Source organism: Podarcis muralis, chromosome 15 (assembly GCF_964188315.1).
Source record: "Podarcis muralis chromosome 15, rPodMur119.hap1.1, whole genome shotgun sequence".
In the NCBI taxonomy this organism is placed as follows: domain Eukaryota; kingdom Metazoa; phylum Chordata; class Lepidosauria; order Squamata; family Lacertidae; genus Podarcis; species Podarcis muralis.
Genome location: NC_135669.1, coordinates 37911385 through 37924722, shown reverse-complemented (window position 1 = coordinate 37924722; position 13338 = coordinate 37911385). Strand labels below are relative to the sequence as shown.

The following is a 13338-nucleotide window of genomic DNA, read 5'->3' as shown; positions in this document are numbered from 1 at the left end:
TTATCTGGAATAACGGAGCACAATGCAAGTCCAGTATCTGGCAAAAGATCTGAATATGTGGTCTGGCTGAATGAAGTCTTATTGTACCTTGCAAGGGAAGTGTAACGGTTTGCTGTTACAATCAAAAGAAAGTGAAGCTTCAGGTATATGGAACCCATAGAGGATGCCGGGGCAAAGGCAGAGCCACACAAATAGATTCAATTTAGCTTCTAATACACGTGACAGGCTTTGTGTGGCTTTGAAGGCCTATTTAGAAAGTGTAGTAGCTTCTGTAACAGGAGCCTACCCTGACAGCGGTGGGAGGGACTGCACTCGTTGGCAGCTAACTCTGCTCATTTCAGAGCCCAGGACCCGCTAGGAGGAGAAACGGGGGAACAAAGAGGACTACTTACAGCAATTCCATGCCCAAAGCCGGAGCCAGGCTGGGGGCTGGCAGCACTTATGTAGTTACCAACACCGGAGTCTTGACTGGCTGTACCGTAGAGGTCTGCAACGGGACCCGGGCTGTTGGCCCCTGGGAATCCTCCGGGCCGGGCTGGGTTGGAGCCTGCCGGGGAAGCGGGTGCGCCAAAATTCGGTTGAGCACTGTAGCTATTCAAGACTGGTGTGCAGAGAATAAAGCTGGGTATGAGGCCAGAAGCCGAGCATGCACAGTTATTACAAAGCCAAACACTAAAAAAAGAAAAGAAAACAGCCTAGGTCCAACTTCTAACACTTAACCAAGGCCATGCGATAGGAGAGCAAGTACTCAATAATAGTCAGCCCATACTACTAAGAAGCTTGGAGCTCCAAATATATAGAAATATGTATAAAGAGAGAAGGAAAAAAAACAACCATTCAACACACTACTGCAACCAGAGACGGTAGGTGCTCAGTTTCACCAAATTATCACAAAAATATATATTTTTCAACATCTGATTTGATGCTCATGCAGTAGTAAAACGAGTTTTCTAGATCTGGGCACGTCGAGACAGCATTCACATCCCATGCAAACTACAAAGGAACTAGTTTTAGACTACACATTGTGTTAATATTGATATTAAATGTTGATAAGCAAAGAAAGAAAACCGTTTTTTGGATCCACTGAAAACTTTCAGATGAAATATATGTCCTGTCCACCCACCCCCTTTTTAGCTCTCAAGGTACATGAAGATTGGGAGGTTTGAAATGCTTTTCTTTAAAACAAACAAACAAACAAACAAACAAACAAACAAACAAACAAATGATATGCAATGGAACATTTGGGGTGTTTTAGGTACCAGAGGAGGGTTGCTTTCCCTTTCCTCCTCCCCTAATAATGAGTGTCTGTCTCCATCTCCAAAACTATTATTTGGGCACTACCGGAATGCACAAAGAAATGAGTAGCTAGAAGCAGAAACAATCCTATAATCTTAATTATTTCCAGAGAGGGAAGGAGGGAGGGAAAAAATGTAAATAGTAATAGGGAAGTCAGCTCCTTTAGCTGAAAGCACGATGCATCTCTTTTTGTCAACTATTTGGTAGAAAAAGTGAAATTAGCAGATTTAGTGGAGGAGGAGGAGGAAGACCCAACCATAAGTAGTATGCTACAAAGAGAGAGAACTGCCAGCTTTATGCTTTGAGACCATCCACCTGCCTTCATGACTATATCAAGGCAAGCAGTGCTATTTCTTGAGCTGATCATTCTTGACCTTTTAAAATCTATTGCTTAATTATACTGAACAAGATGCTCTCAAATAGCTCTGACTATAATGCAAACCTAGAAAATGATGTTCCAGGAACGCTGTTATTAAATAAACCTTTGCTGTTATTGGTCTATTTGCATTGTCTAGAGATGTTTGATATGTAAAATAATTGGTGGAAGTATCTGAAAAATGCTTTTAAAGAAAAAAAGAGAAAGAAACAGGATTAAATAGCAAAAAGACACAGGGGCTGCCCTCTCTTGACAACAAACTACAGAGCACCGTTCCCTCTATACATCTAGGCAGAGTGAAATGGGAGGTTGCAAAGCCTTTACCATAGCTTTGAATCTTTCAGCCCACCAAAGATGCAAGCTTGTAAGTTTCCCCAGAGGTCAAAATGCCATCTTGCCTGGAGGTATAGTTGGGAATCCTGCCCCCCCTTTCCCAAGCTGGGAGAAAAAAACTATCTGGGACTAATATGCCCCTGGGCATTTCACGTTTTCTTTCTGCATCTTGCTAGATTCCACACTTTTGAGGAAAACAGCTGTTTGTCTATTTACAGAAAACTCCACAACATTTCCTGGAAAAGAGGGGCTTTCCCCAAAGCCTCACACACCAAAAGGGAATCTTTCCACCTCTAACGAACACCCATACTTAAAAAATAGATAAATTGAAAAACAAATCTGGTACATCTTGAGCAACACAGATCTGCAAAGTCCTAAAATAAAGGCCAGCTGTAAATGTGCAGCCCCTCCCATAGCAAAATAGTATAAGTATTAACCTGGCAGAGATAAAATGGGGTCTGTGTGCATGGAGAGAATGCATGAAGCAGTATCCCTAGTGTTTGGCAGGGGGACAGGTGACCACAATCAGCACTGAGGCTGGGGAGAAAGAGCTAGGAAAGTAACTGCATTGTGCTGGACTAAAATGGCAAAACAACGTACTTAAAAAAATATTAAAGATTAAATGTCAAGCTAACATTTGGCGTTCTCACTCATGGAGAAAAACATCCAGCTGAGATATTCAGAGGCCCTTTATTAACTTGCTAGAGCAGACTTTTCTTTTCCAGTTCAGTAAAGTGGATACAGGCCTTGCTGACAGCTCACCAGAAAGCCTCCGTTACCCAGGCAAATAAATGCTTAGGCTTCTGAAGTGAGTGATGCAGAGCCTCCACATGGAAGTGGCTTTAAATCATGCCAGATGGAGGCTGCCTTAGTGTGAGGCAGAGGTGGCTGTCCTGGTAAGGTGATGAGTCCTGGCAGGATGAGTGCATCCAAGGGAAGCTCAAAATGGCCACCATGCAGACATGGGCAGGCCTTGGTAATAGGACGCCCTGTGCGAGGCCTTCCTTACAGCCTTTGCGGTGCCGACTTATGCTGGGCTTGGGGAAGGAGGTAAGAGGGCTCTGGCAAGGTCCCAGAGTGCTCCTACCTTCCCAAAGTCCAGTAAGCGCTTGCCTGGCTTTGGGAAGGAGGATGCTAGGACCCTGCCAGAGCCCTCCTACCTCCTTCCTGAAGCCGGCCACGCGCTTGCCTGGCTTTGAAAAGGCGCCCTCCTTGGCTTGCATGCCTTGTGCAGCTGCAATGCTCACACTGAACTAAATGCGCCTCTGATGTAGAGGCCCTTGCTGGGGAGCTGCCCAGATAGCAAAGGGATCTCCTTATTTCAATGTGCTTACAAAGAAGCACAGGGAACTTGAAGGGATATAATAATTTTTAGTTGTCTCAGGATTGTGCACCAAAGGAGCTGCCATGTGTTTGGGAAGAGGAAACTGATGGAAGAGATGGTCCTGCCTTGAGCAAGATGGCTCCCTGACCTCTTCTAACTGTGTTCCTGGTTGCCCACGGTTATCTCCATTGCTCCTTTTTGTGTGTGTTTCCTGCTGGCTCAGGATTCATGGCTAGATACCAAAATGAGTGCATTTCTGAAAAACGGATGCAAAGCTAAACACACAAAACATTCTCAGTAGATAAAAGACAAGCCCCTCCATCTCCACTCAGGTATAAGTAAACCTGTCTGTGGGGGCCCAAAGCGCTGAGGGAGGATTGACACACCAGTCAACTGATCTGTCAGATTTGGCAGCCTGACCACCTATTCTTTAATGGTGGTCCAATACTGTAAAAGTATTGCGAAGTAGTAGTAAGTTTCAAGGACTGTTTTTATCTCAAGTGCTTGAATAAATATTCCAGGAATGCCTGCTTTATTTTATGATGCTTCCTTTCTTAGCAATGACAGGAACAAGGGCTTCTTGCTCCCTTTGCCTATAGTGGTTAAGATTCCATGATGATGATGGTGGTGGAGGAAAAGAAGAAAACAGCTGCTGTTGGAGGGAACACTGCTTACCTAGCACTATTGCATTTAAAAAGGGAGCTTTGGCTTTTTAACTGTACTGTACTGTACTTTGCTTTCTTTCTGTTTTCATTTTCATGTAGTTTTGCAACTGCAGGCCCACCCTCCAATTCTGGGATACCAAGGCTGAAATCCTAAAACTGGGGAGGGGAAGGTGGTGGGGGCCAAAGGCAGCTTATATACCTCATCCAACAACCTGTTGGGCTTTTGCCGGCAGGGAAGGAATGAGGGTTTCAGGTTCACTCTTGCTCGCCTATGTCCTTGGCTAGGGTTTTAAACATTTGTTTAAATCAGTGATTTTCAACCAGGATGCTGTGGCTCCCTGGGGTGCCTTGAGTGATGGTTAGAGGTGCCACGGGCAACACAGGCCTCCATCCCTCTTTCCTTCCCTCCCTCCTCTGATCCCCTCTTACGTTTCTGCCTCCCAAAGGCTTGCACAACTGTTTATTGCAGCAGCCCTGACTATAAACTCTGCAGGTGAATGGTGCCCCTTGGAGGCCCCTCTCTTTGGGGTGGGGGGCGGCTCAGAGACCGGGGGCAGCAGCAGCAGCTGCTGCTCAGAGGACTCCCAAGTAGAGAGGGGAGAGGAGAGGAGGCTGAGGGAACACTCAACAAGGAAGGGTGTTCGAAAAAGGGTGAGAGGCTGCCAACTCTGCAGGCAAGGGGTGATATAACTGGGTTCCTCAGCCCAATGTTGTGCCACAGAAAGAATGTAGTTGGTTAAGGGAGCCATGGGCTCAAAAAGGTTGAAAACCTCCGATTTAAATTATTCCCCTAGCATTGATTCCATTGTTGGGGTTTAATCTTCAGTTTGGGGTGTGTCAGAGGACTGGGAAGGCTTTAGATCCAAGCCTTCCCCAGGTCTACACCTTCTCAGCCCTATTGATGTCTGAGCTGCCATATTGGTAGTGCAGAGTTTCCACAGCAGGAAGGGGGAATCCAAAAATGAGATCTCTGTTTCTACTCTCAGAAGCTTCCTAAAGTTCATAGGAATCCTGCCTGGGACCAAAAGATTTTAGGACCTGTGAATTGTTTGCATTTATAGATGCCTTGCCAGGTATCCTAACAAAATTAGATTTTAATAATAATAATAATGGCCTTGTTTCCCTATAACAGTGATCTAATGATTATAGTGTTTGTTGTCATCATAAAAGTTAATGCTTTGAAAATTCTTGACTGTTATGTGACAGTTAACCAAATCTTTTCTGATCAGTCAAACATTCAACACTACTCAGGGGAAAGGGGGTGTTGCATCACCCACCCATCCCCAGGGTGGGCCTGAATACAGTGCACCAAGCCCACAGGGCCATGTCAACAGTTTAGCCTCAACTGATTGCACACCAGTAGAGATGTACAACTGCACACAAGGCCAAGTTGCTTGGAGCAGTATTTTTTCCTTCTCCAAAATGACATCCACTGCCTGCACTCCTACCTAGGGAGAACATTTAACTGGTCTCTGCTGTGCTAGTGGAAAGAGCCAAGTAAGCTCACTCTGCCAGGGGAATTCTGGAAGATATCGATGGGGGGAAATGTCCTTCTTAATGGGAACAACAACTGCAAAACAGACAATTTGCAAGAAAGTGTGAGCAAACTTATCAGATTCCAAAGGTTGGGGACTTTTTCTCAGTGTTCTCCCAACTCTCTGCCCAACAATTTTGGGCCTAATTGTTTTAGACTGCAGGAGCTTAGGGAACAGGAGCAAGCCCCCACAGTGCCCCCCAACCTTCAGGGACACTTGCCCCCTCCAAACAGCCTTGCAACCAACCAACTGAATTCACCAGAACATATTGAAATGTATCTTTTCACAGTTGTTAAACACACACACATATGAATGATACTGTTTGTACATTCAGGATTTGCTTGTGAAGTCTGAACAAAGACTGTTGACTATACAAAGTCAAGGGTAATTTCCCATTGTTTGAACATCATTTTGATAGTTCGCTGTGATCGCAGAATTGACTACAGGAGAAATGCAAAGCCTAAAAAGCACGCCCACTGGGACATTATCTTGCAAATACACTAGAGGAGTAGAAGATGTCTCGGCTCCTTTTTGGTTCATGACCTACAAAACAGCGAGTTGCAAAAACTTCAGAGGAGCATTTGGAAAAGCTGTTACAGAGCTGGCAGCCTGCAGTAGACCTAACACATTAGAGAAGACAGGTCTTGGAACTGCCACAGAGAAAAAGCACCTTGCAGAGACTGGCTTTTAACCAGAATATATTGCTGTAATATACTTTTCCAATACAACCATCCTTGTAAGACTTAAAAAATACTGCTAGTTAGACGTGAAGTATCAAAAAGGAAGGGAGCAGTCATCTGATAATGTATTTCAGAAACAAATCTTAAATAAGCATGGGAGGTGATGGGAAAATCAGAGAACACGCCAAATCTAAAAGCTTAAAAACCTATTTGAAGTGCCAGAGAGAATGTATAACTTGCAGGGTGTAATTTTTTAGCTCAAACTTTCTTATTTAGACTGGACAACAAAAAGTGGGAACCTGCTGCTGTTTTGTTCAGAAGAACACTGAAAATAAAATTAAGGAGTTTTGAAACCAGGCCGAGGGGGGGAGGCAGCGGCACAAAGAGAGATGCGAAAGAGAATCCCTGTGAGAAACGGGTGCAATGGCCTTGATCCGAAGAGGCTGACTGCCTGGAGTCTTTGGGTGTCTGGTTCTTTGAGGACTGGATCTGCACAAACTTGTCCCTTGGGATCACTTGGAATTCCAGCCTTCTCACACTGCTTCTACCCCTGGAAGATTCTTGCCAGATGTCAGGGTCCAGGCTTGGGTTGATGTTTTGAGGGCTGTGGCTATCTGGGCTTGGGGTCTCTAGGTGTGCAACTTGAAGGGAGAGCTGGTCTTGGAGTGAGAAGACCATGTTTCTTTAAACAGACACCTCTTTTTTCCCTGAGTGGTGGGCAAAGACTTCTTTTTGTCCTTTGTCTTCACTAACACTGTCTGGGGGATCTCCAAACAACTCCCTGCCTGAGGAGGACACCCTTGCCAGGCTGGCCTTAGATCTGGTGTTGGCTCCCCAGGTCTGGAGCCAGGGATTGGTTTCCTCTTGCCACTACATTATTCCTTTACACAGCATTTATATATTTTGTATTTATATTCAGCCCTTGAACCAAAAAGGCTCTGAGCGGCTTACAAAAAGCATCTCGCAATTTGAAAAAAGGCATCACATGAGGGAAAAGGAACGGGAGGGAGGATGGAAAAGCAAGTTGATGCTTTGCTAGTGTGATTTTATAAATATGAAACATATAAAACTAGATACATTTTTTTAAATTCATGCCTTGTTGTATGCATCTGTTATCTTGGGAAACCTGGAATGTATTCATATGTAATATGTGTTTAATATTATACGTATAATTATGCATATAATATGTGGCAATTATCTGTAGTTTAAGCAGAACCAGTAAAAAATAAGTTGCTTCCCTTCAGGACTGAGGCTGGAATGAGGAAAAAAAGTGTGTTGATAATCAACACTGTGATTTTCAGAAAATTCCATCCCTAAAGTTGACCCTTATGAGTTTAGTTTATGGGTTCTATTTTCAATGCTGGGCAGAAGATGCTGTAGTGAGCAGTCTGGGGTGGGAGGCAGGAAAGAATAAAAAGGAATACTCTTCTACAGATGGATGGCCATTGCACAATGCTTTCTCTTCATCCTCTTAATTTTCAGGTTGCCCAGTATCTTGTGCAAATGAGCAATTTGAGCGGTAACATCCTTGCCATTCAACTTGAGATGAAAACATGATCTCTGCACTGAAAAGCTATGGAATAAGTCAATTCCATTTCGCGGTCATGAAGTTTTATGAAGTACAGGGCAAAGCAATATTTTTGAAACAAGTAAAAACAAAAATGTACAAACAAAAAGTGATGGATTACTATTTTGGGCTCTTTTTAAATTGGGGTCATGCAGGTTGATGACTGCAATGGGAGGGGGAATATAGTGGTAAAAGCAGCTGTAATCTCCAGGTTTATTGGACACTGGATCTAACCTTCCTGTCAACGCCAGCCTGCAGCTCCCAAATGAGTCTCTGGTGAGAAACTAATAAAGTAGTAAAAGTCTGTTTCCCACCTTCCCCTTCAGAAAACAGAACTGGGCCACAAACAGGAATGAGTGTGGGAAGCTCTAATGCCACATTGTGTGCCCATTAACCTAGATTACACACAGAGGTCCAGCAAGTTCACATTCAATTAGGAGCTAAAAATAATGACATGGACTCGCAATCATGCACTTCACGTCGCAGACTCAGTTCCTCCGGCTGCTTAATAGAGAGAACAAGATGAGTGTGAGTCAGCAATAATGCATTGTTCAAAAGCAAACTAGGGGGAAAAGCCCTACAACCTAAAACGCAGCCCCTGGGGGGGCACATTAGAGAAAGCGATGTATCCAAGCAATGGAAAACAACAGCATCACGCTGATCGAGTCTCCGATGACCAATTTTGTCCAGTTGGGCTACCATAATTTAAAACAAGAGGTGGGAGGAAATAGGATTGAGAGGATCAAAGTAGAAATGGAATGTTTTAAGATGTAAGTGAAGGGGAGAAACTGAAGGGATAGCTTTTTTGCTGAACCCAGAGAAAAGAAGATTGGGAGCGGGGCTGGTAAATATTGGGACTGCCACAAAGAGAGAACTATTCCCAGAATCATTTAAGGCCATTTTGCACATTAAACCAAGACAAACCTGAGTCTGGCACTGTGAGCTTTTAACTACAGACCACAGCCAGTCGCCGTACCTGAATAGTACATGTGTTTGCTTCACTTGCACATTACATTTTTTGATGTACACCTAAAACAAATAGCAGGTAGAGTAGCCCTAAGAAATGGCAAGAGATTTAGCTTGTAGAAATCTAAGATACCACCTTCCACATCGCAGGGGAAACAGAGACCAGTCACTTAACAGGTTTGTTTAAGCAAGCTAGCAAAACAACCAGCAGGCTGAATGAAATGATTCTGGATGAGCTGGTGATTACCCTATTATTTCAGGGAGTACTAAAAGGTGCTCAGGAGACTGTCAGTAAAGGAACGCTGTGACACCCCTGCTCCATCTTTTTTACTGCAAGCTCTTTTTTTATGTATCTATAAAAATATCTGTAACTCGTGTTTTCTCCAAGGAGCTGGAGGTGGCATCTATCATCCTGTCTCATTTCTACCCCTGTAAGGCAGCATAGCCTGAGGTGGTGACTGGCCTAAAGTCACCCAGTGAGGCCCATGGCTCAGTTGGGGGCAAGTGGAACCTGAGTCCCCAGTCTTTATCCAACATTACAACACACTGAGCCCTGGTTTTCAAAAACGGGGAAATTATCACCCAAAGGGCAAATAAGTAAAAGAGCTCAAGTGGGGGAGAGCTTTGGAGAAGGGAGTACAGGAGGCAGAGCTGATGCCAAGACAAGCGCTTTTTTCTGGGAGTACTCAAGGCTACGCAGTACTACTGACACCTTTTTTTCTAGAAGAAAAGCACTGGCACCAAGAAAACTCACTCTGTTCTTCCTCACCAGGTGCATATTGAATCCAAGTTCTAATCCCTCCTTTTCTTTTCTTCTGAGACAGGAGGAAGTTAGGTGGGTATGAAACAAGGCTGAGACATATGAAAAGTTACTCTTCCCACAGCACACTGAAGGTGCCATATGTTGCTGTGGATTGTGACGGTTCACTGCAGTATCAAATTTGGCTGGGGAGGGAGGGGGCTCATGCTACTACTAATGTTATGATTTATACCCTGCCCTTCTGGCTGGGTTGCCCCAGCCACTCTGGGCGGCTTCCAACACATATAAAAACATAATATAACATCAAACATTTAAAAAGCATTTTTAAAAAGGTCCTTGCTACAGAATGTGGCATTTAATATAAATCCCTCCTGCTTTTCTCTGCTGGATCTCATCTCCTTCATATTCAGCACCCTCCTTCTCTGAGGACTTCATTTCCAAACTTCATTAGGGACATAACTGTTTCAATATATGTGTTAAAAATTCACACACTTCTGCACCCTAAACCTATACATTCCTACCTATAGATTTTAAGCATTATTTCTGTAGCATCTCTTCGGTAAAACAATGTGCAACGTAACATGTACACACAGGTCTCGCCTTCCGAACAGGATTCATTCCCAGAAAAGATATTGTCTGGCAAGTATTCACAAAACGAGATGATCATATCCATTATTTCCTGTGGGAACATGTCTATTGCATGCTTTCTCCCTTCATGCTTTCTGCCTGCAGCCAATCAGCAAAAGCCAAAGAAGGAATAACTGATTTGTCCAATCTTTCCTGCTTTCTAATTTGTCCGATATCTCACCCTTCCTCTGTGGTTTCCACTGAAAATGGCTGTTGCGGACCAGCAAAACACAACTGAGTAAGGAAGTGGGCAAACTTTGGCTGTTCAGATATCTGAATCAGCCATTGTGGTGATATAATGAAAAGAATACAGGCAGAATTCTACCTGATGGCTCACCAGGACATAATGCAATTAAATACAGCGGTGCCTCGCAAGACGAAATTAATCCGTTCCGTGAGTCTCTTCGTCTTGCGGTTTTTTTGTCTTGCGAAGCACGGCTATTAGCAGCTTAGCGGCTATTAACGGCTTAGCGGCTTTAAGAAAAAGGAAACAAACTCACAAGAACTCGCAAGACATTTTGTCTTGCGAAGCAAGCCCATAGGGAAATTCGTCTTGCGGAACGACTCAAAAAACAGAAAACCCTTTCGTCTAGCGAGTTTTCCGTCTTGCGAGGCATTCGTCTTGCGGGGCACCACTGTACCTTTAAACATAAAAGGCTACCTGCATGTACATTCTGGCTGTTCTGCAATGATCCTTAGAGCCCCCTCACTGTTCAAAGCACTTTTGCATGCTCACTTAAAATAGTAGAATTGTAGAGTTGGAAGGGACTCTGGGGATCATATAGTCCAACCCCCTTCAATGCAGGAATATGCAACTTTCCTGTATGGGGATAAAACTGGGACCTTGGCATTATCAGTACCAAACTCTAACCAACTGAGCTATCCAAAATACCAGGCAAACTAGTCCCACCATTGGTTTTGATCCTGGGTTGAGTGTTCCTACTTGCTGATTTGAAACTATTGTATCTAAAACAGTTTTAGGTGCGCCTCAATGCTGGCCAATTTTTAATTCATGATTTGATGAATTAACATATGCAAATGGGAAACAGGACTTTCTCTCCTGAGACAAAGGGGAATCTACTATTCTGCTTACTGCATGATTTGGAAGCAAGGTGAGGAGCCTAAATGGTGAAATCTTAAAGCACCTCCCCCAATTTGGTGCCCTCCGTATGTTTTTGACTACGGCTCCCATCAGCCGCAGGCCCCATGACTGTGCTGACTGGGGCTGATGGGAGCTGTAGTCAAAAACATATGGAGGGCACCAGGTTGGGGAAGGCTGCCTTAAGGAGTGCTTGTGTGGCGAGAGCCCAGAGCATGATTTTGCTGGCACTGCTGACAAGTGAGAGCTAAGGCTGGCTTATCAGGCACTTTGTCCTATGAACTGGCATGTTAACATAAAGCCTGCACACAAATTACTCCAGTTCTGGACAAGAAAGGTCACCACTGAAAGATAAACTCTCTTTGATAAAATGGGGAGGAATTTCCAGCCATGATTCATTATGACATCTGCTTTAGCATATGGCGCATTATACTGAGGTGGATTCACAAAGTGAGGAGGAAATGATGGCTTCCTATTTTCAAGGCAAAAGCACTTCAGCAATTTTACAAGACTGTCAAAAAATCAACCCCATGTACAGGTATTTAGGCCATCTAGTTACGTAGGATTTTCCAAGGTGGGGAGGGGGAGAGATGATGGCTGACTCATTCAAGTGGTGAACTCTATGTAAGTATATATTTAGAAGCCACCACATGCCTATGAGCAACAGCAAGACATTCCTCCTCTTATTTAAACATTAAGACCAGTAGGAACTCTTTCAACACTTAATGTAAACCAAGGTTTCATTGCGAAAGTTCATTCTAGGTGGAATGCAGAATTTGCGAATCTGCATTTGGGGATGATTCAAAAACAGGTGTGAAGGGGCCCTGAGAAGACTGTCTGTTTCAAGAAAGGGTGTGCTAAAAATCTAAGTCATAGATACATTTGTGGAATCCTTGTAGAAAACAATGACCAGGTTTGGACACAACACTAAGTTGTAATTTAGTGAGCCTGACTTGGTCTGCTCTCCCCTCTCTTCCTGTTATAGCCACAAAGAACAAATCAAAAGCATTTTCAACTAACCACTGTTTATTGTTTCATCCAAACCAGGATTTTCATTTAATTTCAACAATGGTTTTATCCAAACAAGTCAGGATCAGAAAACACAATTTGATCTTGGATTGTTTGGATAAACCATAGTTAAATCTAACAATAGTTCATGATAAACTACATGAAGCTTATGCAGCATAAGATAGGTGCACTGAAGAGGTATTTAGGATCAGATTGCTAATGAAAGGGCTCATTAAATGTCAGAAACAAATTTCTGGAAGAAGCAAAGTAAAAGATTCTCAGGAGGATGAAGTATCATTCATACACAAGCGCACAAACCTTATTCTAAGCATCTCTTTCAGGTCAAATACCTAGCTTAATAATAACTTTCAACAGAATATGCAGTTTGAAACCTTTTGCATCAAAATCTCTGGGGTTAAGAAGAATCTTGAAAAAACCAACACAAATTATTAGGGTCCTATATTTAATCTTTAAAGAATACAGCTAAATTTTGATTCACACCCATCTGAAGAGGGAATGCACTTTTTAAGCTCAGGACTTACTTCCAAGTAGACATGAATAAGATTGCCCTGCACATCTAATGAGCTACTTCACTCTCTGCTGTCATGCCTCTACAAAAGGTTTTGATTGACATTTGATCAGATTTGGAACAGCCCCTAAAAGAAAACTGTGCCCTTCACAACTGAAGCAAAGTCGACAAAAATTCTAGAACTGAGTAAAAGGATGGAGTGAAGTTTGATTGCCAACCATTAAGTGGCATACATAGCATGCAGATCTCTTTCTGTGCATCGCTAAATATGTGATGCTACTGCCATTTTTCTTTCCTTTTGCTTCCCCAAATGAATGAAATTCTATACAAACCTGGGCTTTTAAATTGATCCGGGCTGGGAAGGTGGTGAAGGGGGGAGTTACTCGCTGAAGCAGGGTGCTCGCTACGAAGCATCTGAGCCACCCGAGGCCCCATGGAACCATAGTCCGCGTAGGATAATTGAGCCCGTTGGTCACCGGGCGGAGAATAGAAACCGTAATCGGGGATCCCTGGAGATACAGTGACTCTATCATTGTGGATACTGGATTGGTTCTTATTTTCAATATTAAATTG

The 13338-nt window shown here is 43.5% G+C and overlaps 1 protein-coding gene across 29 annotated transcripts in view; it reads right to left on the bottom strand.

Moving 5' to 3' along the window:
- Positions 1-13338, bottom strand: part of MSI2 (musashi RNA binding protein 2) — a 408902-nt gene that overhangs the window by 13240 nt on the left and 382324 nt on the right. For 15 of the 29 annotated variants that reach the window (XM_077919615.1, XM_028708003.2, XM_028708004.2 and 12 more), the window contains 2 exons: positions 13098-13274; positions 393-601 (listed from right to left, as the gene is read on the bottom strand). In XM_077919615.1, coding sequence (XP_077775741.1) covers positions 393-601; positions 13098-13274 — 386 coding nt within the window. The remainder of the gene's footprint in view (positions 1-392; positions 602-13097; positions 13275-13338) is intronic. The other 14 variants (XM_028708016.2, XM_028708019.2, XM_028708020.2 and 11 more) reach the window with 3 other exon arrangements.